This window comes from Spermophilus citellus (assembly GCF_964194105.1).
Source record: "Spermophilus citellus genome assembly, chromosome: 8".
Taxonomy (NCBI): domain Eukaryota; kingdom Metazoa; phylum Chordata; class Mammalia; order Rodentia; family Sciuridae; genus Spermophilus; species Spermophilus citellus.
Genome location: NC_138189.1, coordinates 62,382,421 through 62,410,178, shown reverse-complemented (window position 1 = coordinate 62,410,178; position 27,758 = coordinate 62,382,421). Strand labels below are relative to the sequence as shown.

Sequence of the window (27,758 nt, the reverse complement as noted above, 5' to 3'; positions counted from 1 at the left end):
CAGTGATGTGGACTCTAACCAGCAGAAAATACAGAAGCACACAAATAAACTCCACAAAGAGCTCAAAAGGATCCAAAGGGAGAACTATAAGGCATTGCATTTTTGTTAACCCACAGCATCATTTATATGTACCCATCAATGTAACTAAACCTCTGGGAAGAGGTGTCCTATCTCATTTTTTACCAGGAGACACAGAAGCACGGAATAATAAGTGAATTCCTATTCTTTGTCTCTTCCTCCCCCTTCACTGAAGCTCAGACAGATCTGATGAGAATTCAGGTACTATGAATTTCAGGTATTTGTGCCTGGGTGGGACCCTTGTTTCTGCTCTTCAGGGGCAAATTTCTACCTCTAAAAGGAACTGCACATCATCACATGCATCACATGACTTTGGACAACTCCCCCCCCCACCCCCCCCTCCCCGCCACAAGACTAACTTTTTTCCCTTTTACATCCCCTGAAAGCACTGTACAGTAAGTACGTAGCATTTAACATTTATGCCTTCACATTACATCAGCATTTCCTGAAGGAGGGATGAGCCGTGTAATTTCCTCCAGGCAGCTCCGATTTATGCCCTTCTATTTTGCTTAGTTCATTAACTTGTGCTCTTTGGGGAGCTGAAAAGAGATATAAATTGCTCACCTAAGGAAGGCATAATTTTCACCTTAATCCATCCCAACTCACTTCTTTTTTCTTTTCCTCTTCACACACACTTTTTAGCATCATAACAAGTCAAAATGACTTTTTTCTCCTCCATAATTGCCTTCAGTTTAATTAATGTTATGTCAAAGCATGCACTTTTTTTTGCCAAGAAAGATAACTCTTCTTCTTCCTCTCTCTCTCTCTCTCTCTCTCTCTGTTTTTTTCTTTTGACAACAACAACAAAAAATGGAGACCAAGAGAAAAAAAAAAGAAGCTGTAACTCAGCTTTTATTCAAAACAAAACAGGCATGGTTTACTGCCTCAGGCTACCAGGCTTTAACTCCCACTTTCCTATTGTGGGTGGAGTCCAGGGAAGCCTGGGTAGGCAGAGAGAACTGGCTGACCTTGGTTAATGTCTGCCTGGGTGAAACTTCGGATGGGACCTTTCACAGAGACTTGCTCCAGGCTGTCATGCTTAACCTTCTGCAGGCGTCCTGCACCAGGATCTTCCTTCATGATGTACATAACCTGACGGTCATCTGAGTCAGTGTCTGTCACTTTCAGGTGCTGTTCTGTGATGCGGGCTACAGATCCTGAAAATGAATGGAAAAGAGGAGGTCATTCTCCATTGGTTCCTTCAAATGGCAAGTCAAATGATTTCAGGAGACTAGAGGCTAAATTATCATACATTTTTTTGGAGGCCTCTGCACCAGGTACTTCCCCTTCTCAGTTTCCAAATGAATAATTTAATCACCCTAAATGAAATAGTCTCTTGAACTTAGATCTGAGCTCCTTTGCTTTTCTTATCTATTTTTACTTTCCCGAGACTCATTCTACCCAGTGGCCTATCAGTTAGTACCTGGATCTATGTAATAACTCCTAGTTCTGTGATGCAAATAACCTTTAGATCTATGATGAAATCTGCTTGGATTTAATTGAATTATTGTTTTGAGGAAAAAAAAAACAGCTTCACATAAACTCATAAACATATCTGAGATGTTGTTTTCTCAGATGGAGTTGTCAAAATCAGTGCTTCTGAATAAGAGGATAAACTGAGTATCAGGAGCCAGGTGACCTGCTGCACAGGTATCAGGGCTGGAGGCAAAGCACTCCCTACTGGAAAACACTTCTTCTCAAGGTCTTGCCCTTTTGCTTCCCTGTTCTGCCATTTTCTTATGTTTAAAATAGTAAATTCTAGAAAAGTAGATACTCGTCATTCATGTGTCATGATTCCTGGAGTTTGGAGCTGCAGTGCACCATAAGCCCTGAACATTGCTAATGATCTTACTGGATGACACCTTCAATGCCCAGCCCTGACCACTTTACTCAGACCATCTCTCAGCAAGGAACCTTGAGGGATGAGGTACTATCTTCCTCTGGGACAAAGGTCAAACTTTCTTGCTATGATGTGGAAAGTTCTCCAAGCTCAAAGTTCCTCTCCAGTAATATACCACACTGCAAGTAAAGGCATCCATGTGGGCCATCTGCATCACCCCCATGGGACTTGAAGGGTAGAGGAATGCAGGGCAAACTTGCTGACATCCATGCTGCCTGTAGTACTCTGAGGAACAAAGTACTTTGTTTCTGATGGAGGAATCTCGTGTCTTCTATCAGCATCCATGAAACAGTAATAGGCTAGCTTGTAATAAGGGTAAAGTTGAATCCTAGACTTGATATGCAGGGCTTCTGGGAATGCTCAAAGTTTTAAATACTATCATACCATATGTTTTTCAATATAAACTGCTGAGAGCCATTGCCAAGTAGGAATGACACATCGAAATTTTCTTGTCAGCCTACCCCATGTTGCTTAGAGGAAGGACTCTCCATTGTGGAAATGGGCTTGTCTTAGACTCAGGTCATTTGCAGTGACATTGCATGTATGCTTGAGTAAGGTGACCTTGCTTAAGGACCAGGGCGGATCCTGGTTTAGGGTGGATCAGGTTTTAGGGAGTATCCTGCTCCTTGGGTTTAGGGCGGTTCCAGGTTTAAGGCGTACCCTGCTGGGAATAGGGCGTATCCTGCTGATTAGAGCCTGGTGGAGTACGTGGATTTTGCCCAGAATGTGAATTTCCCCAGAACGTGTGTAGGTGTGTAGAGTGCAGGTGTGAGTTCGGAAAAAAGAGTTGCTGTTTGAATCTACAAGGTGTGTGGTGGCTCGTGATTTTGTGCCCAGCCAGACTGTGGCAATAAACTACATGTGAAACTAAGAATAGACAACACAATCCTAGCATGATGCAGAAAGGCTAGCAAAAGGCTCACTCCCTAGTTTCTTAATTTCCTACTGCAGAGTCTAAGACTAATAATAGTTGCAGGTCCTTCAGTGTTGCTAACATATGGCAAAACTGTGAAAGTTAGATACTGGAAATCATATTGAATAATTCTCTATTATTTGCATAGTCCATTTTAATATACGATCCCTCCTTCCCCAAACTATCCCTCCATGACTTTTTAAAAAAATAAGCATTCTGAAATTTGCTAGATATCTTTTGCTCTTGCTTTCCATGGGGTTGGCTGAACAGAAGTAACACTACAGGAAACCTGGGCCTGGGAGTAGTTGGATAAATTAAGATTTTTTGAGGACACTGAAAATACTATAAATTCTTTGCAAATTTTCCTTAAATTTACAGAGACATCTGGTCCAAGGAATTTCAGAGGCTCACATCTATCATACATAATTCTCAGTATCCCTAAAACAACAGGTTCTCCAAAATCCTAGTCTCCCCAAGTATTGAATAGCTAGTTTCAGATCCACCCACAGCACCAACTTGAAAAGAGGTACTGGACACTGGCCAAAAAAGAAATGAGGATAGAAGAAGCAAGGCCATCTCTCCTCTTCTTCTGTGGTACCTGCTGAGAGCTGTAGGCCTCGGTTCACAGCCAATCGGGGAGTATCACTTGTGGGCAGTTCTATGTAGACCTCCATCCTCCCTGTGTCCACATGGAGGCCATCAGTGAGCGAGAAACGGAACTCATCCACTGCTATACCAGAGTTACTAGGCATGTACCCAATCAGCCCAGCCAGGACATCCTGGTAGGTGAAGGAGGAACCATGGGCTAAAACTGTCCCATTCTCTAGAGGCTCAGAAGCAATAAGTCTCCGGAGTAGATGACCTAAGGAAGGAAATTTTAAAAAAAGACAAAGAAGCAATGGTTGAATATATATGGTACCAAGCTGTGCATGGTGGTGCGTGCCTCTAATCCCAGCAGCTCAGGAGGCTGAGGCAGGAGGATTGCGAGTTCAAAGCCAGCAAAATCGAGGCACTAAGCAACTCAGTGAGATCCTGTCTCTAAATAAAATACAAAAAATAGGGCCCGGGATGTGACTCAGTGGTTCAGGGGCCCTAAGTTCAATTCCCAGTACGAAGGAAGGAAGGAAGGGAGGAAGGGAGGGAGGGAGGGAAGGAAGGAAGGAAGGAAGGAAGAAAGGAAGGAAAGAAGGAAGGAAGAATATATATGGCACCAAAACATTTTCCACTTATGCCAACCAGTATGAGCCTGGATAGAATACCAGGCCCCTCAGACACTCTTAGTGGCAACAACTTAGCATTTTACAAGTAAGCATGGGCTGACCTCTGGCCTCATCTATAAAGACAAAGTTGTTCTTTTCCTGGTTTAAAAAAATCTCTTAAAGAGACACAAATGGATGGTGCAATATAGCAGCTTAGGAATCACATCTCCCTCCTGAATTCAAACTCACTTCATTATCTAAACTTTATTTTTCCCTTCTGCAAAGTGAAAATAGCTGTCTTCACTCCCTGTCTTTCTATTAGGGTATGTGGAACGAGAGATGGGAATATGTTTTAAATTCCTCTTAAATTCAGAAATACACTAAGCATCTTTATATTGAGGCTTGTTTTTCTGTTTTCAAGGGTCATGTACCCTAATGGGACAGTTAAAGTGCTTTATTAGTGAAAGTGACAGTGAATGAAAGCAAGCTAAAATGCAAAGGCCAACAGCCTCTTCTGTTAACCTCCCATCAACAGCAACAATTTCATCTTTGAAAGGCCAGTAGGTGTTACATAGATTGAGACACACCACCCCGGCTCCAGATCTTTTGCTAATACCTGGGTGACGGAGCTCAGAAATAGGTGAGTAGAAGATCCCCACAGTACTTTCTCTACCTAGTTTAAATCAGGAAAAGTGCTCTCTCTGGAAAGGGAAGAAGCTCATAGAGAAATCTAGCATGCTAAGAAGCTACCAGAGATGGCTTGAGATTATCTACCTGTGCCTGCTCTGAAAGAGGAGATGCAAATGTTGAAAGCTGTTCTGCTTGAAGTTACAAAGGAAAGCAAGAAAACAGTTGAAATTAAATGTCAGAGATACCAATTATGTAGGATTCAGGCTTTTTAAACAATCAACGTCTACCCTGACTCCAAAGAATATTAGTTAGCTGTGAATCTGATTATACTTTATGTAAATAATGGACTATATATAGTAAAGGCAAAGAAATAACCACCTGAAATCTATGTGCTTATTTTAATAACCCATCAGGCACCTCAATTAAGAAGCTTTCTACAGCAGTTTGTGTCCTACCATGGTCGGGCTTTTTTGTCAATACAAAAATCAGCTCATTATCTGGGGTGTCCAGGTCTTGCAGGCTCAGAGAAGAATTGCTTATCACCACTCCAGAGCTCAGCCATACTCCAAGGGGCCGCAAGGTCATCCTGGGAGGCTCATCGTTCTTCCTCTGATTAAAGCATAAAATATTCAGTCTCACAGAGACATTGGTTTCAGAAGAAAGTAAAAGCACATTATTCAGAGAAAGTATCACTGTTGCAGAAACTTTCACTATTAAAATAGCATTTAAAGTGTTACCATCTTCACCTCCTAATCAAAATGATTAGTTTGAAGAGACAAAAGAGAAAGCCACATAAACAACATGTCCCTTCGAAAAGAAGCATTCTACAAAAAAACTTCCAAAATATTTCCCATAGTTATAATAAGCATTTCTTCTAGATCAAAACTATGGTCATGTTTTGAGAAGCGCAAATATATTTGGGGGATCAAGAGATTTACTATTCAAATCATTACTATTTGAACTCAGAATCATGTTTAAAAACTCTAAGCACATTACAGTAGCCATAGAAAGACACCATATTTGACTGTGACTTTCTCATGCTATTTCTCAACCCCCATCCACTACTGTCCCTTAAGATTCTAAAGGTGTCATTGGGTTTAAATTCCCAAGGCACAGGGTAATCCATTCAGATTTATCTTTTCTCTCTGTTCCTGGGGTGGTAGGACAAGACTGTAGTTGCTCAAATGAAAACTTGAATACAGAATCCAGGATCATGTTTCTTTGATGTTGCAATGGAATGAATAAATGCATTAAAATATAAGAAAAGGCAAGTGTGCATGCAGAATCAAACACATATGAAGGCCTATATTTCACAGAAAATGAGGCATATGTTGGTTTTCATCTAGAGTGGGACTGACAAGGCTTTTCTGACTCTCACAAACTGTTTTCACACAGGACGAATAAATTTTATCCTGAAATAGAAATTCAGATTTTCAACTCAGACCTTCCCTAAATGCCAACCTTAATTCCATAAGCTTGCTGAAGGTCAGGGTTATGTTTTAAAATTCAAAGTCAAATCCAATCTTTTGCTTTTGAGTCCATCAAAAGAAATCTAGTGGTAAGATACTGGGTGGACAAAGCCTCAACTTTTCCAAATTCCAAAGTCGTTACCTCAATGGTGATGTTGATGCTGTGAATTTCCGAGCGACTGGCTCCATCACTCACATAAAAACTAAAAATGTCATGTGTTGGCTCGATGCTTTCATGAACACTCTGAAAGTAGTAAATGTAGTTTTCTAGGATATCTTGAATAGGGAATGATGCCTCTAGGTCACTGGTAGCTCCGGGGCCAAAACGATCACCTGCATCAACATCAAGAGAAGACTTTCACCTTGATTCATTGATTGCTGATTACTAGACTCAACTAGAAAATGAGACGTTCTTTTCAACACAAGATGAAAACATGCTTGAGGACAAAGCTAGGAGAGTGGGCAAACACAAGACCAGGAATTAGGAGGCTTGGGATGATTCCAGTTTCTCTATTTCTCATCTATAAATGGATATACCTGCCCTGCTGACTCCACAGGTAACCAAATGAGATGATATATGTGAAAGCACTCAAGAGTGTTTTTATTTTATATAGCACAGAATCAGTGGTCATTTTGTTAGGAATCTTTCATGCGTCTTGTGTTATGTAACAATATAATAGCCAAGGTTCTACCTTAAACCCTAGCCCATTTCGAAACCACTCTATCTGGTTTATCCTGCAAGAAGAACATTCTCTCTCTCTCTCTCTCTCTCTCTCTCTCTCTTTCTGGATACACACACACACACACACACACACACACACACACACATACAGTTAACTATATTTAACTTTTTTATTCAAGGCACCTCTGACCTCTTCGTTTCTTAATGAAACCTTTGCATGCTAGATCCCAACCTGTGGGAGAATATACCAGTACTACTGTGATGCTCAGGTTATGTATCATGACATTCAGGTACAATTCAGGCACCGAGATGCTTGGTCCCATTCAGAGCTCAGATGCTGCTATGTTTTGGATAAACATTTATAAAAGGGTCATGTATTAAAGACTTGGTTCCCAGACTGTGCTACTGGAGGTGGCGGAGGCTTTAAGAGATGGAGCCTAGTGAGTGGTCTTCCCATCACTGGGGGAGTACTCTAGAAGGGGAATTGGCATCCTAGCCCCATCCTCTCTCTCTTTTGCATCCCAGCCATGAGATGAGCAGCAGCTTTGCTCCAACACATGCTCCCAGCCATGACGCAATGCTTCACAACAGACCCCAGAACAAAGGGACTAAGTGACCATGAATCAAAATAAACCTTGTCTTTCTTGATTTATCTCAGATGTTCTTACAGCAATGGAAAGCTGACTGACATAGATGCTATTCAGGTGTTGAGATGCCCGGTTACCATTCAGAACTCCACAGAAAGTGCTAGCTCCAGTTTCCTCTTCTTCTCATCCCAACCCAAACATGTTAAAAGGCCAAACAGAAGAATAAGAAATGTCTAAATGATGGATATCTTGTCTTTTACTTGACCATAACCCGAGCCCATCTAATTGATTTTAAATTGTTACCACAATTTTCTTCTAAAGACAGGAGAAAAAAGAAACCCTTGTGACTTCAAACAATTTCCTGGATATATATCAACAAAGAAAAGTGTAGTTGGCAGATGTGAAAGCAGGAAAGGTTTTCCTTCCCTTCTCCATGATTCTTTGCAAATATCAGATCACAAATTAAAAGGCCATTAACTTCCTGAATTATAGGCAGTGCCATCTTCATTGGCATCTGGACAAAAAGACTAGAATGAAAAGTTTTTATAAAAATGATTTGAAAGAAGAACTTGAGACTTTTTTCCCTTCAATATGTGAATTTTATTTACCCTTCCAACTGATTTATCAGAAAAATAGAGAAATCTAAGTGACCAGTGACTAGGACATACAGTTCAGGATTTCCAGAGAGAACTGCTAAAATAGCTTCCAATTTTTACTTTCTCTTTCCATTGATCACTATAAATAGAGAAAATGTATCTTCTTTATTCAGGTCAAAAATAGCTAAGTAAAGCAAATGATGCTCCATAAATACACACACATCTAATAAAGCCATATTTTTAATAATTGGAGAACTAACTATGTAACAGGTGAATAGGTTGCTGAAGCTTTAGCACCAATCCTTACACTTTTAAAACGGCACTATTTTTTTTTGACATAAATAATTCTTATCAATGTGCTTCCCTGCCTTCTCAAACAGAATCTACTATATGCAAATTAAATAGTTCTTGATGCATTCAGGCTATCATTACGGACACCTACTAATGCAGAGGTACTGAGGTGAGTCCTGTCCTGTTTGTAGCAGTACTAAGGGAAAATGCTGTTAAATTTCATACCTAATGTGACAGTCATTCTGTCTCTCCCCTTCTTTTTGGTAAGAAGTCAAAGCTCCTTCTTCTAACAGTTTTTAAAAATATATTCTTCTGATCAGCTGGGTTCTGAATTTAGATAGCTAGTTTTATATATATATATATATATATATATGTGTGTGTGTGTGTGTGTGTGTGTGTGTGAGAGAGAGAGAGAGAGAGAGAGAGAGAGAGAGAGAGAGAGAGAGACTCAATTCCAAACAGAGGCAAAAGTCCCCCCACCCCCATGAAACAAAGGGAAGGGTCCTTAGTCCTTAGCTGATATAACCTGGGAGGACGATTTTGCTCCCCTGAATGCCTTTTTCCTTAATTTCAGGTTCATACCCATGAAACTGCAGAGAAGTGCTTCTCCTCTAAGTATGTCCCCTGGGCCAGCAGCCATGATATCACCTCTTAGCTAGAGAAAAATGCAAATTTACAGGCTACACCAATACCCTACAATAGGACCTTTGAAGTTGTTGCCCTCCAGGTGAGGGAGGTACTTTCTAAAGAGGATGAGTCTTGTTAGAATTTTAACTTTTGGGCCAGTGAGCTACTTACCCCTCTACATAGCATGCTTATGCTCCATCATGTGTTCCAGATAAATGTAAAACAGTGTTACAAAGGCTTCATAAGAAAAAAAAAAAAACACATGATTGGGGCGGGGGCAACATCCCTTCATGATTTCTCACTATGTGCATGCTCTTTCCATTGCAAGAAATGCCATTATCCTTCTGCCCATAGTGACTCCCATGAATCCTTTATGTTCCAGCTCAAATGCCACTTCCTCTGACTTTACTAGCTTCCAAGGCAAAAGCAACTGCTTTGTTTTACATATTCTCTTAGAGCTTTGCTCCTTTCCCTAGCAGGCATTTGTCATTTATCATAATTGATCAATCTTCATACCTGTCTCCCTTTCAAGGCAGGGTCTATGTTATTTAGCTGTACATCCATCGTATCTAACACAAACATTTGTTAAAACAAACCTAATTCAGCGATAAGCAAATCTGAGTACACACACTGAAAGGCAAGACAGGGAAAAGTTCCAAGAGTTCTGATAGGAAAACATGACTAATTTAAATGAGTTTCCAGTCTCCAGGCTCAAATCCCAGGCACCATGCTGACCACAGACACCTGCAGTCAGTGGTCTCTCTGTGGGAGCTACTAGCTACATGTCAATTAGAGCCAAGCACCAGTGCTCAGGAATCTCATTGCTGAGGCAGCCATACAGCAACCTGCCCTGAGCTGTCTCAACTGCCAGTCATGGTAGGTCTCAGGGGGCTTGTGGACAGTACATGTCTTTTTGCTTCTCCTTCTCTGTGATTAACACCAGTGGGTCCAAGGGCAGATGGTGGAGCAGGAGGGATATTGAAGAGGGTCAGAGATAGACAGCATGCATTTCAATTCATGTCATAGCCATAGGAAGAGATGCTACATACACTATGGTCAGCTAAACTGCAGCTGCCTCACAATAAAGAGAGAAATTTTTTTCTCTTTGACAACTTAGTTCTGAAAGTTATCCAAAAGACCCTCTGCCCTCATGGCTAGCATTCCAAATTCCTCTGCCTGACCTATATTATCCACAGCATTTTCACCTTCTAACATCTTACTCAATTTTCTCATAATTATTATTATTTTGTCTTCCTCCACTAGAATCTAAAGCACTTTGAAGGTAAGGGTTTTCTTTTGTTTTGTTTACTGGTGTTTCCCTAATGCTTTAAAATGCACTGTCCACAGAAAATGCTTGGTAAATTTTTGTTGAATGAATGAAACCTTCCCTCCTTTCATCTCATTGAAATGTTTCCATTTCTCATTAGTTCTCCATCACCAGGTTGAATGGGACTACAAGTTCTCCCTCCACACGCCTTTCTTTCCAGATCTTGAACAAAGATCTACAGCAAAGCTACTACTATTACCTGTTCCTCTGTTCTCAATGCAGCCATATTTGGGCAACGCGCTTAGCTTAATGATGGCATCTCCCTGGAGGTTCTCATAATCATCAGTCGCAAAGAAATGGTGAAAGGAGAGTGGGGCTCTCCCTCCCTCATCAACCTAAGGAAGAGAGAATGCAGAGTCCTTGGACAGTTGCACATAACTGCAATAAGAAAAGAACTGAATTGAAAAGTGCTGCCTGGGGTGACCTTCCAGCACCAATTCCACTTCTGAGAGGAGGCAGATCCTCTACAGACGAGATGAGCAATGTGCATGCTGCTGAAGCCAGGCAATCTTTCAGCGCCTTTCAAAGATACACTCAGACACGATGACTTCCACGACTCCCTTCAAAGTTGCACTTCATTCAATGATGGATCTGGTTATAAAGCAGCTCTGGCCCATTCCAATCACCCTCCCCAGTGCAGCTGCACAACAGGATGGCTGCCTTCTTACAGCATCGACATTCAAAAGTCCACAGCCAGAGAATGATAGATCCAGTCCTCCCGGGGCTCCATGGGGGTGACTGTCCTATAGGTGTTACCATCCAGAATAAAAGTGCCATTTATTTCCTTACATTGTATATTTATAGGTGTGTGGGAAGAAAGGGTTCATCATATCTGAAAGCTAATGCTTATCTTAATGTCAAGAAAGAAAATAAATCAGTATAAGTATAAGCAGTTGCTCAAACTACTTTTTTCCTTTAGGGCTCTGTTTTATATGCTAACTCTGCAACATAAGCCTGGTGCTTTTTGCTGACCTACTGGAAACAGTCAAGCCATTCCACTTTGAACAACTCTTGGCTAACTGTAGGAAGATCTATAAATTGAAATGTGGGACTCAGGGAAGAGAGAGGGTCCAAGCGGTTTCCCCAAGGTGTGGAAAATGAAAAAATGGGAAGACTATCAAAACCATCTAGAAACCATTCAGAGTCTTGTGAATTTTCAGTTGCTTGACAAAACTAGAAAAACTCCCAAGCTTTTAACATTATGATAGGTATTTAAAGTGGAAAGAGGAAAACAAACTTACTTTCATAAAAGCCCTACCATGCACCAACCAGGTCTGTGCTAAGGGTGATCCATACTATCTTATTAATTATCAGAGAAATATTTTTGTGTATATGTGCATAATACTGGAGATTGAACCCAGGGGTGCTCTACTATTGAGCTACACCCCCAGCCTTTTTTATCTTTATTTTTGAGTCAGAGTCTCACTAAGTTGCCAGGCTTACCTTAAACTGTGATCTTTTTGCCTCAGTCTCCCAAGTTGCTGGAATTACAGGTGTGCCCCATGGTGCCCAGCCAGAAGAGTAATTTTAAAGATGAAGAAACTGAGACTAAGAACAATTAAGTACTAGGTCCAACATCACTCCGATAGTAAGTAACAGAGCTGGTACTTGAACTTATGTTTGGATAATTGGATAATGTCAGTGATGAAGGCTCATTATATTGCCCCTCTTCCTCCAAGGATCTGTTAATATTGTTTAGTGATAAATATTCGCTAGATCTAAGGAGTGACTGGAGGTACTGTCTGTGTTTTAGTTACTACCAACGTTAGATTGCAAACTCCTCTAAGATGCATTCTACTTCAATTTTACTCCCAATTATAACAATATTGAGCACATAAACATTTGTTGACTGACTTGTGAATAGAATGATTTGAACTTTTGGATATAATTATTTTTATACTTTTTGAAAAACTCATGATTGAAAACCATGCATTTCTTGACATCGCTGCCTAGATATCTGGGGGAAAAACATGGCAACCTACTCAGGCAGAAACCCTCTATTTACATCCCCCAGGACTCCAGCTCCCCACAGCATTCACTGCTCATTGATCTGAGAACTGTTTACCGTGATGAGGTCGGCGAAAGCGATGACTGGAGGTGGACTCTTGGCAGGAGTGATTGTGACGGTAAATATCTGATTGTCCAGATGGTTGTGGTCCATGTCAGAGACAGAGAAGCGGAAGCTGTCAGTAACCACATGACCATCTGTCTCAAATACAGCTGAGTATCTACAAAGGCCAAAAGAAGACTCCAAAGAATGAGCCATAATGACAAGCTGGGGAAGTTGAATTTTGTTATTAAAACGGGGCCAGAAACAATGTATTGTTTGAAGAAATTACAGACAGTAGCTTAAATATTTTAATACAATTAATAAATACTCTTCTTTTTTTCCCTGCAGTTCTTTGGATCAAACCCACTACCTCCAGATGCTAGGCAAGAACTCTACCACTGAGTGACATCCCCAGCTAGTTTAATGCAATCTTTAAAAATACAAATAAACAAAGTGGTTACCTAATGTTCTTGTTGTTGATGTCCTCCATGGTGAAATTGGAAACCTCTGAGAGTTCCTCCACCTCAGATCCTGAGGTCCTTAAGAGAGCACCATACATGGGCAGAGAACTTAACTGAATCCAGATCTCTGAGTCGGGGGAAGAATCATCCTAATCAGGCAAATATGAGTCAGGACATGAAGGCACATTTGTAGGAACCAGTACTTCAGCAGTTAAAGATCTGTAGGCACTTCCCTCTCTGCTAATGGTAAAAGTCTCTTTCCCTTTGTCATAAAGCAACACCATTTCTAACCTTAGCATTTACTGCTCCTAAACTGCCTCTCTGATAATGCCTTCTTCCAAGAGTCTCTCAAAATAACAGTGGAGGAAGAGCACTTTAGGTATGGACCCACTTTACCATTACCACAAGGGCCACGCAAAGTTTTTGTTGTGATTACGAGTATCTAGTGAAGAACGAAACATGATCAGCTATAAGTCATTATCTGTAAACACAGGTATAGGTTGCTTCTAGAGTCTTTAAGGTCAGTTTGTATTTTGGAAACAGGTAAAATTCCAATAATATTTTTCTTTTTTAAACTTTTTTTTTTCCTCACTGGAGAGTAAAGAGAGGTGTGCTTTACCACTGAGCTATGTCCCTAAACCCTTATAAATTTTTATTTTTATTGACATAGGTTCTCAGTAAGTTGCTCAGGTCTCGCCACATTGTACAGGCAGGCCTCAAACTTGGAATCCTCCTGCCTCAGCCTGCGAGTTACTAGAATTATAGGTGTGCACCTCCATGCCTTGAGTAACAACATTCTATTGTAACATAGAATACAGTGTACAATGACAAAAGTCTGTGGTACAGGAAGAACAGAAAGTCTTTAGCTTAGTTAATGACTCACTTTAATATTCAACATGGTAAGATGCTGGATTAAGGAAAGCATTTTAGTCTTGCAGATTTCATTCTATTAGAAGTGAATCTGTGGGTGCTCACCCCCCAAGGGGTGCATTGTTTATTGAGAAATAAAACTGTCTTTTTATTGAGAAATAAAACACACAATTGTATGCATACAATTGTATGTATACATTGGTGTATACATACAATGGAATATACATACGTATTTCATTGTATGTATACACCACATTTTCTTTATCTATTAATCGTTGAAAGGCACCTAGGTTGGTTCTATAGCTTTACCATTAAGAATTGAGCTGCTATAAACATTGATGTGGCTGTGTCACTGTAGTATGCTGATTTCAAATCCTTTGGGTATATACCGAGGAATGGGATAACTGGGTCAAAGGGTGGTTCTATTCCAAATTTAACAACTGAATATCTTAATGAACAGCTTCCACTTTCTTAAAGAATATTTTTGGAAATATCTAGGTGGTAGGCAACATCTTCTTGGAAAGTTTCCCTGAATCATTTGTCTTTTAGAGCAGTTAATTGTGAAAATGGGGGAAATTTACACTTTATCAGGACAGTAATAAAAACAAACATTGCATAGTCAGTTTTACTTTCAAATACAAATTCTCACATTTATATTGCCCATTAAGTGAGGGATGGGATCAGGATTGTGAGCACAGACACCTGGTGGTCCAGAGACAGGGTATTTGAGTTCAGTCTCATTTCCATCCCTAGAGGCTCAGAGCCTCAATGCAACATCACAGATTTTCCTTATCCATTGACACTAGCAAGAAAGGAAACTAAAATTTATCAAAGCTGAATAACTTCAGAAAATCTCCTCTAAATTTACACTTTTTCAAAGTATCTTTATTTCCCCACATGAGTTATCAAATAGAATATGTTGGTTTCCAAAGGACTACTTCCTAATATTACTGTGAATTCATTCTGAGAGACAATTTTTAAAAGCCACCTGAGAGTTTTAAGGTATTGTTTTCTGAGATGGTGATGAACTACTATAAAGGCAGAGCTCCTGGCTCTTGATTAGAATGAATAGCTTCTAAATCCCACTTTGGCAAATTGGCAAAGAAATGCTTATTTCATATCAGGCTCTCTTATTATGTTTCAATTCTCAAATGATTGCTGGGTTTGAAAGAATTAGAAATCTGCTAGATTTTTTTCACTGTTGTAGGATATCCAAGATACCATGGATGCACCAAAATGCTTAAGAATCTAAATCTTGTTCTCAAAGACCTTCCTCTCGTTCTCATTTTCTTTTTATTATTTCCACATCCATGAACTCACCATTCAACAAGAGGATTAGAACTTGATAACATTTGCTTATGTGCTCTTTATTTATCCTGTTCTGGGGCCTTCCATCACCCTGAAACTTGTTTCTCATTTTCTTGAATTTCTTAATGTAGTTTAATATATGACTATAAAATGTATTTTTAGTTTTTTTAACTTGTAAAAATAGAGTTGGCTTCAACTCTGATGGGGTTTATTTTTCTTTTTATTCACTAGTAGACTGCTAAGATCCATCCATACTTTATGTGTAATGTAACCTGTAATTCATCTGATTTGAGGCTCACTAGTATTCATCAAGTAAGTATATCATAAGTTATGCTATCCTGTGGATGGGCATTTGACTTGTTTCAATAGTTTTGCTATTGAACATTGTTCATTGCTATGAACATTATTGCACAAGTCCTTTGGTGTATATATGAAAGTTTCTCTTGGGTAAGAATCCAGGAGTTAAATGGTTAGGCAAATAATTAGTCATCCACCAAGGCAATGCCAAATTCTGGTGTTCAGTTTATACACCCACTAGTAAGGAACCTCTTCTAGATCCATTTCCCCTCCAATACTTGATATAAAGTGATCTGGACTTAACACGCTTTCCCTGGTCACTAATAGAAATGAATATTTCTTCACATGTGTGTTGACCAGATAGTTTCTGTGTCTGTGAAATTCCTATTCATGTCTCTTTCTCATGTTTTGTTGGGATCTCTCTTTCTTCTGGATCTGTAAGAGTTCTTTATAGAGTCTTTATTATTTTGGTTATATATGTTACAGATATCTTTTTCCAATTTGTGACTTTCCTGTTTTCTGGTCTGTTTCAGTGAATATAAATTTAATTTTAATATAATCATATTTATCAAGCTTTCCTGAGTTAGCTCTTTTTTTGTTTCTACTTTGAGAGATTCTTTCCCTTCACAATATCATAAAAATATAGACCTATATTCCACAAAGAATTGTAAAAAGTTTACTTATGACATTTAAATTTTGATCTGTCTGAAGTCAATATCTGTTGAGGTGTAAAGTGTGGTGCAAATTCCTCTGTTGCCATCTGAGTCATGATTTTGTACAGCTCCGTGAGACAGGTGGTTCTTCTGCTTCCACCAATCTGGCTGACTAACTGTTTTATATTAGATTTATTATTTATTTTATATTATATGTGGGTCTATTTCTTGACTTTCTAATATATTTCTGTGCTACACTGCTTTAAAGACTGTAGGTTTATAATAAATCTTGGTATATAGTAGGATAAGTCATTCTGCCCACCTAACATTCTTTTTCAGAATTTTGGCTCTTTGTTCTTTCTTATATATTTCAAAACTAGCTTATCCTTTGGGTTTCTGATTGTAAATAAAATGAATTGAGAGGTCCCTTTGTGAGATAATTGGTATCTTTTTTATATATTAAATATTCTTATTCATGAACATGGCATATATCTTCATTTATTTAATACTTTGGAACTATCTTTCAATTAAGTGCTTTGAGTTTCCTTGTAAAGTACTACTTAGTTTTTGTTAAGATTTAATCCAAGGAACATGACTTTTTAAATGTTATTTTAAGTAGTTTCATCTTTTTAGTTACATTTAGTAGAACTTTTTTTTTCTTATATATAGCAATGCTATTGCTGTTCATTGATCTCCTATTTGGCCTCTTGGTAAATTTTCCTTTTATTTTTCATTCTTTGTCAGAAGAGTCTTCTGGATTTTTCCATATAGCCAGTCATAGCACCAACCTTCTCCAGAAATTACACATCTTTTGTTAACATTTATTCCTAGATACTTGATATACTATTATAAATGATATAATGTTTTATTTTTGGTTGGTACATTGAAATGCTATTAGATTTTCAAGACTGATCTTACACCTCACACTATAGATGAGAAAACTGAGTTTTCAAAGTTGCTTAAACACCTTGCCAAGGGTCACTGCATTAGTAAGTGGGAGCTTGAATTAAAACCCATCAACCATGACTCCAGAACCCATGCTATCCCTCCTCTATTTGTTCACTTGAGGTACACAGTAAATGTGTCTATTAAGCAACGGCTAAACACATCACAGAGGACCCTATTTTTGCCTCTTATCTCCTCTAACATCACATCACTCTGTTGTAGTTGCTGATACTCTAATTAAGAAGTCTCACTTGCTCTGGGCTCTTTATACTCTGCCCTATTCATGACTAGACAAGCATTTCAGATGGCTTCTTAAACCTTCTGGATGTTCCCTGAAAGCTTATTAACTAACATTTCTGGAAATTTTTTTTTTTTCATAACACTAACTGAAAACTTCTTCTACAGCCCTCAGAGAAAAGTTCATATATAACCTAGCTAAGTCTTTAAGAATGTATGCTATGCCTTCAGCAGGCTAGAACAGATCTTTTAGAGTGTTTCTGCTCTGGTGGGTAAATTCAAATTCAATCAATTTTTGAAAATATGTGTTCAGTTGCCAATGGGCTTGCATTTTGATATGCAGCTAATAATATGCAGCTAATGGGCAGGAACTGTTCCTGAAGTCCTATTTTTTGTCTGTCAAACATTTTTCAAGCCTTCATGATCTATTGATTAAATCCAAATTCATACATTTTTATGAATTCATGAGTTTCACAGGATTCAAAAGACCATAACCAATGATAAAAATCACCTGTCAGTTTAAAAAAAAAAAAAAAAAAAGCTGTTCTGAAACTGTAGTAGACTCACAAGAAGAATCAGGGTAGAAAGCAGTTTCTCATCATTTAAAAAAAATGACAGTTTAAGGGGAAAATCTGCAAAACCAATTGTTCCCAGGTCAATGGTTTACCTAACATGCTGGGGTTTTTTGTGTGTTTTTTTAAGTTTTTGTTTTGAGACAGGATCTTACTGAGTTGCTGAGGCTGGTCTCAAACTTGCAATCCTGCCTCAGCCTCCCTATTTCTGGGATTATAGGCATGTGCCACAGCACCTGGACAGGGCTGGATTTTTATGGTGAGATTCTTCAGCCCAGAAAAAGATTACTTAAAACTATAGAGTGTTTAAAAAGAGGGGAAAAAAAGTCCAGGCTATTCACTGGAATTTTAAGATTATTAAAGGAAAAATTCAATGCTAACAATGATTACCAGATAATTATTCTTCCTTTCAAGGCACTATAAAGACTATTAATTATTATGTTTACACAGAGTACCTCTCTGTTTACAGAATACATAACTGTAATATAAAATTAATTATCCTTATAGTCCTTAGCCCCAGAAATGGAATCAAAGAAATAAGATGAATTTAATTAACTCACCAAGTTAGGGGCAGACAGGGGAAACCCCCCCCCCAGAGTCCTTGATTCCCTGGGGTCCCCTAACTATACTACTGGGGCAGGAGATGGAGAGTGAATGAGTGATCTGGCCTAGGGAACCTGCAGAGGCACTGGCAAACTGATGCTTCTTGTTCAGTCTAGAATGGACTCAAAACAAAAGCAGATGGACTCGTGGCTTGGGAGGCTGAGGCAAGAGGATCGAGAGTTCAAAGCCAGCCTCAGCAACAGCAAGGCACTAAGCAACTCAGTGAGACCCTGTCTCTAAATAAAATACAAAAAAGGGCTGGGGATGTGGCTCAGTGGTCGAGTGCCTTTCAGTTCAATCCCTGATACCCACCTCCCTCAAAAAAAAGCTGGTAACAAGCAAGTTTTCTCTCAGGGATCCAGGAACACCATTCCATTCAGTCACTGACCAGATAAAGTCTTGTAAGGTACTCTTTTCTCAAAATTCATATTAGAAATATTATTCATGGCACTTAAACAACAGCACTCAGGCTTTTCTGACTTTGGCTCCTTATCCCATCGTCGACAAGCACCCAGCCCTCCACATACTCACTGCTTTTTCATCAAAGTTTTACCCATTCACTGATCTGCTCCTGAGACATTAGCAGAAGCCAGGGTACACAATGTGATTCCTTCTAAGAGTAGAACTGTAGGGAAGTTGAAAAAAAAGATTCTTCACATAGCCACATACCAGCTGCCTCAAATATTCAGCCTTTCTCGTCAACCTGGTCAGAAGGTGCAGTGCAGAACAAGGAGAGCAAAGGGAAGGACTTACCTCATAAGCAAGGTGCGACCTGGTGATCATGGCTGTGCTTTGGCTAGCAACAGTGATGCTCAAGGAGGAGCCAGCAGCCAGCCGCGGCCCTTGGCCCTCTGATAGGGACACCTCCACTCTCACTTCTGACGTGGTCACTGTGAGGCCATCTGTCACTGAGATCTCCATGCTGTCTTCCCAGACAGAGGAACCATCATGGATATACTGCAGAGCGTTTTTCTTCATATCGTCATATGTGAAAGTGTCACCTTTAAGAATAAAACAAATTATAAAACCTATTACTTCTGGGAACAGTGCTTCTCATTTATTTCTCAGGATTTCAAAGTACATATAGAATCATAAACCCTGGGAGTTACAAGCTTATTATTCTAATCGCCCACCCAATTTAGGATTCCCTTTACACCACCCTTAGAAAAGGGTGGGTTAGTCTGTCCTTCCTCATGTCTCAAGGTGAGCAGCAAGTGATCAAGGTAGCTAATGCCTCTGGCAATAACCCTAATTTTTTTTAAAGGTTCTTAATTATATCGAACTGAAATCTACCTCTAGAAGATTCCCTGATGACTCCTAGTTACAGAAAAACAAATGACAGGCTGGGCACAGTGGTGCACACCTGTAATCCCAGCTACTTGGTAGGCTTAGGCAGGAGAATCACAAATTTGAGACCAGTCTGGGCAACTTAGTGAGACCCTTTCTCAAAAGAAAAAGTAAAAATGAAAAAAGGACTGGGTTTGTAGCTCAATAGTACAGCATCTCTAGGTTTAACACCCAATGCTGATAAATAAATAAGAAAGGAAAGAAAAAGAACAAACCTGTATTTTTTATGACAGCCCTTCTGGAATCTAATCCTGATACTGAAATAAAAAAAAAAACTAACAGATTAAGCTTGATGGGCCTATAAGAGATCTTTATTTAATTGAGGGTATAAAAATTTCTTAAATTAAAAATTGAAAAATATACTTGAAATTTGAAACTCAAACTGCATAGTCTAGAGTACGAACTCATAACAGATTAGACAGATGTGGGAAGAAAGCTTCAAGTTCACATATATAATGGTATTGAATAGAATTTAGAATTTATGTTTTAACCTGCAGGACTTTGAGTTTTTAAATAATGTTTTAAAACATTAATATACAAATATTAAAAGTTCCCAAACCTGTTTGGTCATGGAACCCTTTTCATGACAAGTGCCTCTAAGTGCCATGGCTCTAATGAGTCCACAGAACACAGCCAAGGAATCAGTCTTCCTGGAAGTTATTTTCGGCTCTAATAATTAGTATTATATAATGAGATGGAAAAATCAACTCATTCTGTGTTCATATTCTAAGAAGCCTTCTCTTCAACACTGTGTTACTGTGTTTTACTAGTACTAGTGGTGTGATGCCTGAGAAAGGAAATAAAAGTTTTTACAAATGTTTTTAGACCTTATAAATTAATTACACAGAATAGGTGACATGTGATGTTAAAGAAACAAGACAGTGACCAAAATACCCCTAAAGTACTCCCTTTGGGTGGTTCATATCTGTTCTAATGGCACTGCATTTGTTTAGTAAAATTTTAAAGTCTATCTCTGTGATGCCCACATGCTGGTGGTAGTTCTTAAAATTCAATATACCTTCAAGGACAAGAGATATTAATAATATCTCTTACCAGGGATATTCAGAAGCAAGCATTACTATATCTCTAAAAGGAACCATATCAAGGTTTGTGAAAGTACAGATGGTTGGAATAAAATGACATTTCAAGGAGACCATTTTGGAAGAAATAACACTAGACTTGATATGAACTATTAAAAAGTAGATTTCAATTGTGTTCTTTGTACTTTCATGTGTTTCTTAAAAGCTGGTCTATTACATTGCTTAGGTAATACTTCAAAATGTGTTCCCCCTTTTTTATGAAGACACGTGTTGCTAATGCTATCAAAGTCACAGTGCTAAACAGATAGTGAGGATGCGCATACCACAGTATGACAAATTCATCTTCATGGAGAAGCTACCAGAACTATTGCCGCACAGCAAGCCGTGCCCGCTTGCAGCTGACACGCCTATGGTGGTGATGAAATGCATTTACAAGCTTTAGAAGTCTGCCCATTTCACCTACAACCTGAGGAAGCAGGGTCACAGTTTCCAGGGTGGGCTGGGGCAGACGAGGAATGAGGAGTGGGAGTGGAAGGGGAAGAAGTCTAATACCAGGCCAGTGAATGAAACATGAAAGGCAGTCTCTCCTCACAGTGTATCCCACAGAGCCACTTCACTTCTTTTCACATAAAACCAATTGTAGAGCAAAAAACCTCCCAGGCGGGTCAAGTACTGTGCAGCTACCTGTGGCCATGGGCTCTTGGAACCCAGCCATAAGCTTAAGCAGAACACCATGCTTTGGAGGTTTCCGGAGGTCGAAGGAGAGTCCTTCAGGGTCTGTCTCAGCATCTCTCACTACCAACTGGAGGCCTACAGCAAGGAGAACAAAGCATGGTGAGGCAGAGTGGGTACAGTGACAACTGCATACTCTATACACGAATGCCACAGGCCAGGCTGTAGCTAAATCTGTAATCAAAAAGAAACAATCTGTGAGGTGAACAGAGAGCCTACATCTTGGGAGCAAATCTTTAACCCTCACATATCAGATAGAGCACTAATCTCTAGGGTATATAAAGAACTGAAGAAGCTAGACACTAAAAAAACAAATAACCCAGTCAATAGATCAGCCAAGGACCTGAAGTGACACTTTGCAGAAGATGATACACAATCAATCAACAAATACATGAAAAAATGTTCATCATCACTAGCAATTAGAGAAATGCAAATCAAACCACTCTTAAGATTTCATCTCACTCCAGTCAGAATAGCAGCTATTATGCATACAAACAACAGTAAGTGTAGGTGAGGATGTGGGGAAAAAGGTTCACTCATACACTTGCTGGTGGAACTGCAAATTGGTGCAGTCAATATGGAAAGCAGTAAGGAGATTTCTTGGAAAATTGGGAATGGAACCACCATTTGACCTAGCTATCCCTCTCCTCGGTCTATACCCAAAGGACTTAAAAACAGCATACTACAGGGACACAGTCACAACAATGTTTATAGCAGCACAATTCACAATAGCTAAACTGTGGAAACAACCTAGATGCCCTTCAATAGATGAATGGATAAAAAAATGTGGCAATATATACACAATGGAATATAACTCAGCAATAAAAGAGAATAAAATCATAGCATCTGCAGGTAAATGGATGGAATTAGAGAAGATAATGCTAAGTGAAGTTAGCCAGTCCCCCCAAACCAAATGCCCGAATGTTTTCTTTGATACAAGGAGGCTGATTCATAGTGGGGTAGGGAGAGGGAGCATGGGAGGAATAGATGAACTCTAGATAGGGCAGAGGGGTGGGAGGGGAAGGGAGGGGCATGGGGTATTAATGATGTGATGATCATTATTATCCAAAGTACAGGTATGAAGACACAAATTGGTGTGAATATACTATGTATACAACCAGAGATATGAAAAATTGTATTCTATATATTTAATAAGAATTATAATGTATTCTGCTGTCATATATAAATAAAAAAATGTGAAAAAAGTGCTGTTTAATTCCAATCCAGCACAAGAATGAAAACTGATAGCACAATCTATTCACAAACTGTATCATGTAGATTCTTCCAAAATTCATTTACAAGTAGGCAGTTCTGAATTCAGAATACTTTTTTTTCTTCCATACAAATGAGGGCATGCACAGAGGAAGGCCATGAGAATGTTGATCCTGACCAGCTGAGGTAGGTTTTCTTTCAGGAAATACTCCATAAACTATTTTTGCTTATCATGGTTTCTTCTTTTGTTATTTTTCTGATTCTACCAGAAAAGCCAAGTTTAATGATAGCTGCTATGCCCATCATGAAAGTGAAGATAAGAGTAAAAGTGACATTTATCTTAGTTTAATGGCTTGTTTATGAATTTGATGACAACTTTTGGCTAAAAACCCACATGGAGAAAACAGGAAAATTAATTTTGGGACAGAAGCCATACAGAGAAACTGCATAAGGATCTACAGAGCATACCTAACAAAAATCATTGTCTACTGTTTGTCCTTGGTAGAGGAATACATAAACCCCTAAAGAGTAAGAATACTAAAAACTAAATAAAAATATGTGCGAAATAACTGGGCTGACTCTAATTTCTCACAACTTCTGAAGGTTATTGTGATCTGTCATTTCTCCTCTTCCTCCTCACTTTCTAAATTAAAAAAAAAAAAAAAAAACCAAGAGTAGTTATTGAAACCCACTCTCCTCCATTCTCCTCTCTGCTCTGTTACTTTATATTTTAGTGAAGGAAACAAATCAAACTCCTGGTGACTGGGGAATAAATTCAGGGCTGCAGTCCATCACAAGTGCTGGCTTTCCAAGGGTGTACTTCTTTCTCTCTCTGCTGCTTCTATTTGCATAAGAATGGGCAGGAGGAAGTGAGGCTGGCAGGGCAGGAAGGACAGTCAGTGCAGATAATAAATAATTGGGTCCCATCTGGAAGATGGGGGATGGTTGGAAAGAAAAAGAAACACATGCTCCCATCTCCAAAGCCCTTCCCCTTCCTCCTCCAACCTGTTGCAAAGGTAAACTGCCCCAGGAATTGTTTCCCCCTTCAGGGAGTTGTAGGAGTTGTTAATTAATGCTTCCAGGGCTGGTCCCTTCTTGCCCATACCCCTGGGTGGCTTCCTTCAGCCCTTGGATCACTCCACTATTTGCCCCACCATTTGGTCACAAATGCAGGATAGGAGAGGAGAGAGGCAAGATAAGGGGAGAAGGAGGGCATGAGAACAAAAGAATTCTAAAATGTGTAAAGAAGTCTCTGTTCTATCCTTTAAATAAAACTTGCTTTCCACAATTGCTTCGGCATTTCCTGTGTGTTTAATCTTCACATCTGCTATAATGGAACTCAGCCTGACTGATTCTCATCACTGGTGGTATCAGAGGATATAGGTGTAAATGCTCAGAACTTCAGGAAGAGGAGGCCACTGCTTTTTGGTGACCATCAAGAAGCTTCAAGAGGAACTGCTGCTGAAACACAATCCTATCTCCAGAGACATGTTTCTCTCAGGCTCCCAGTTCTTACCTAGAGAAGTGCGGCCTCCTGGGCTGACCTGGAGCAGGGGAGCTGTGACCTGGAACGCTGGTGGTTGTCCATCCATGGGAAGGAGATGAATGGTGAGGGCCATCTCTGGACTAGTGTGCTCTCCATCTGAAACTGGTAAGTGTACACACACGCGTGCAAACAAGTGTTAATCAACTTGTAGTCTAGTCATCTTCAGGCTGTTTCCACAAATACAAAGCTAGAAGCATTTTAAGATTACCTTAACAATGAAGAGATCCTTATAGATGGAAAAGTAAAATAAGCAAGATATTGTGAGCTATTCTAACAAAGCCTTTTCTATGGATAAGAAAAAGGATAAAGGACTTTAAGTACAAAGCCATTTTAAGAGAATATTTTCATAGCAAATTGATTTTGACAAATGTTAGTGGAAAGTAACACAAAATATGCACTCTTCAGTGATGCTGGTAAAGGCTTTTACTTGTGGAAATTTTTTTTTTTATTAAATTAATTCCCCTAATATTCCAAAAAATATTTTCTTTTAAGAACTCTCTTTTAGGAAAAAAACACATTTTTGTTTCATTAGAAAAGAATTTTTTGAAAGGACAGAAAAAAATGATTTTGGCATCTGTTTGAAGGTATGGCAATTGTTTGAAAGTAAGCAGATCCATTTTTACCTGGTCATTATGCACAATGCCATAAATAGAAGACATCTTTGTGAGCAAAACAGTGACCTTAAATTTTATTTCCCTGGGTTCCGTCCATCCAAGTGAACCTGATCTCCTAAGGGAAACAAGGCAAAACTGACTCTTATTTCTGCTTTCTTCTCTCTCAGTAATGCCCTCCCCTCTCTCAAAGCTTGGTCTGGAGGGAAGTCAGCATCATCAGCCCATCAGAGTGTTTATTTATGGTGGCTGTTGAGAGAACTGCACTGTTCATGCTTTAAAATGTGTGATATGCTTGCAGATGACCTGGTTATGAGAAACTGGTTTCCTTCCTCACTTTCTTTTGGACTTAGTAGCAAGTCAGTAGGAATCCAATTCCTTCTGAAGCAGAGTGATTCCTTTAAGCATTCTTAAGCAATGCTCACTAACTCCTATTAATGATGCCATTCAAGTTTTAGATTTTTCTCATTCGTGAGGTAGATCTGAAAATACAGTTAGATTTTATAAGGTATACTCCATGTCCTAGAAAAGTCCAGAAATAGCTCTGTGGAAGGAGAAAGAACATCATCTGCACAGAAATGCAGGTTCTGGACATTCAGTTGAGGGTCAAAATTATTGCCACTGCTTCTGTTTTACATTAAATCTCCTTCTCTCTGGATGATCAAAGATAGGGACAGATGATTCTTAACTTTTGACGATTTGGAGGGAAAACACAAACTTATTTTTATTAGGACTCTGAGATCTCTGGAATCTAAGTTAAAGTAAAAATAAATAATTGTGAAATATAATTATATTTTATTTGCTATGATTTAAATTGGTTTTGCTTCTAAGTGGGAAGAAGCACAGGGACATCAACATCTTTATTTTATAGAGAAGGACAGGAAAGGCCCTAAAACTTGGCCATATCACATAGTGTGACTGAGGCATATCCTTGCCTGTATAAGTGGAAGAAAGCTGTCTTCTGGTTCATGTTATATAACTAGAAAATATATCATGCTGGTGCAGTGTTTCACAAGCAAACATAAGGACTTACAATGAAAATATTAGCAATTCCATGTCTAGCCCTCTCTTTAAGAAATGTTTCTGATTTCCCTAAGAAATAGTCAAACTGCCTGTTGGGGTTAAATGCTTCCTGTGTGTTCCTTGCTGAGAACACACACTGTTCCACAGTGTCTGCATGTGTCGTGAAGCCAGTCAGCTCAGGGACATCAGCGTTCCTTCTCGTCATAGCTGATTAACTGAAATAGCTCCTCTCCCTCATTCCATGGGCTAATGTCAGGTTTGGACTGGCTACAGCCGTAGTTCATTATCTGTCCAATTTTCAATTTTCTCTCACAAAATTCTCCTGAAGGAGATGGCTTCCTTCCTACTAGAATCCAAGTTTTTCTCAAAAAAAAAAAAAAAAAGATGAATAAAGAATCTTAGGAAGAAAACATGATAATTTAAGGTCAGCCCAAAGTCCATCCCATTAAATCTGTATTAAGGTTCAAGGATCATTTAACTTAAAATCCTAGAGAGATTAATTGTTAACCCTTCACCTACCATGACACTTAGTTTCTATTAGCAACACATACACATCAGGTGAAACTAATTACCTCATACTGTGAGTCAGAAACTTGTATTAAATCCCAGTTCTAATCTACCAGTGGTAGAAACCTGGGCAGATTATTTACTCCTAATGACCTTCAGTTTCCCCTCATTTAAAATGCTAAAAATAATACTTATTCTTGTAAAATGATTAAATAAGACTATATTTATTGTAAGTTGTTTCAAAAAAGGTAAAAAAAAAAAGTATCATATATTATTTCTGATTGCATGGAGGCCTGCCATTAGAAATGAGCTGATTTTAGGGTCACATCAACAATGACACACACTGAAACTGTTGATACAAGTGCGATTTTTAACCGTCAAAGAAGACAGAAAGGTCTGGGAGTTTGACATAAGTGATTTTCTGTCCTACCAAGATTTCTCCCTCCATGAAATACAACAGGACACATGGATGGGTGATTGTAATGGAATAGTCAATCCCATCTAAATGGTTATTTAAGACACTATTTATAGCCAACCACCCTCAGTCAAACAAACAAGAAAACTTGTTGCCCCAGCATAGAAGTCAGACTCTCTTGTACGGATGAAGCTCAGATTCGAATGCAGTATTAACTATAAGAGGATGCTAAGGTCTTCTGCACAGACTTCTCAGCTCATGCTCTGAGTCATAAGACTCTTCCCTCCAGTGTCAAAGCACTCAATGAGAGGCTTTATTCAAGACTATATACAACCCTGACTCATCAACTGAGTGTACAGGGATGATTGTGACCAATCGTTTTTCTGGGGTCCTTATCTATGCTATTATTATTACTATTATTATTATTAACTCGATTTATGGATGAGGCATTCAGGCACAGAGAGGTTAAGAAACTTTCCCAGAGTAGGTTGAACTTCAGGCCATCTGGTTCAGAGTCTAAGATCTTAACCACTATCAGCTCTTTTTTTAACAAATGTTAGGATAAGTTGAATTAGGGACTAAATAACATTAATCTTTAGCATCCTTGGTTGACATTTTCTATGAATACAAAATTAAGCAATTACTAAGTAACTAACCATGTGATTATTTTAAAAGAAACTTGTTGTAGAAAGAAAGTCACACAACTTTCAAGTAGCTCTTAGAAAATAGGTAAAAGTACTGAGGAAAAGAGCAAAAAGAAAGGAATAATAAGAGAAGGAAAAGTCTTATTGTCTAATAAAATTGAGATTAAAATCTTTACCCGTGAAGTGGAATTTCACTGATTCTGGGAGACCTGAAAAGAGTGAGAGGAAAATCCTTATATAATATATTTTGGAATCATGGATACATGGAAAAGGCACAAAATATATGACAGAGATTAGGAAGGTAAAAATTGTTTTAACCTAGATGATTCTGACTTGAGGAACCATCAGTAGGTCATTCGCTAACGTTATGTCAAATTTAATGATGC

General features: G+C 38.9%; 1 protein-coding gene across 6 annotated transcripts in view; it reads right to left on the bottom strand.

Annotated features, from left to right (window-relative positions):
* Nucleotides 1–27,758, bottom strand: part of FRAS1 (Fraser extracellular matrix complex subunit 1) — a 448,933-nt gene that overhangs the window by 83,044 nt on the left and 338,131 nt on the right. For 3 of the 6 annotated variants that reach the window (XR_014023287.1, XM_081304117.1, XM_081304121.1), the window contains exons 35-45: nucleotides 27,549–27,581; nucleotides 24,143–24,274; nucleotides 21,367–21,492; nucleotides 19,049–19,296; nucleotides 12,811–12,959; nucleotides 12,365–12,527; nucleotides 10,499–10,634; nucleotides 6,332–6,522; nucleotides 5,176–5,329; nucleotides 3,490–3,753; nucleotides 1,047–1,235 (exon numbers count right to left, since the gene is read on the bottom strand). Coding sequence is in view for 5 of the 6 variants with exons in the window: in XM_081304117.1 (XP_081160243.1) it covers nucleotides 1,047–1,235; nucleotides 3,490–3,753; nucleotides 5,176–5,329; nucleotides 6,332–6,522; nucleotides 10,499–10,634; nucleotides 12,365–12,527; nucleotides 12,811–12,959; nucleotides 19,049–19,296; nucleotides 21,367–21,492; nucleotides 24,143–24,274; nucleotides 27,549–27,581 (1,785 nt within the window). In the remaining variant the exon portion in view is untranslated. The remainder of the gene's footprint in view (nucleotides 1–1,046; nucleotides 1,236–3,489; nucleotides 3,754–5,175; nucleotides 5,330–6,331; nucleotides 6,523–10,498; nucleotides 10,635–12,364; nucleotides 12,528–12,810; nucleotides 12,960–19,048; nucleotides 19,297–21,366; nucleotides 21,493–24,142; nucleotides 24,275–27,548; nucleotides 27,582–27,758) is intronic. The other 3 variants (XM_081304120.1, XM_081304119.1, XM_081304118.1) reach the window with 3 other exon arrangements.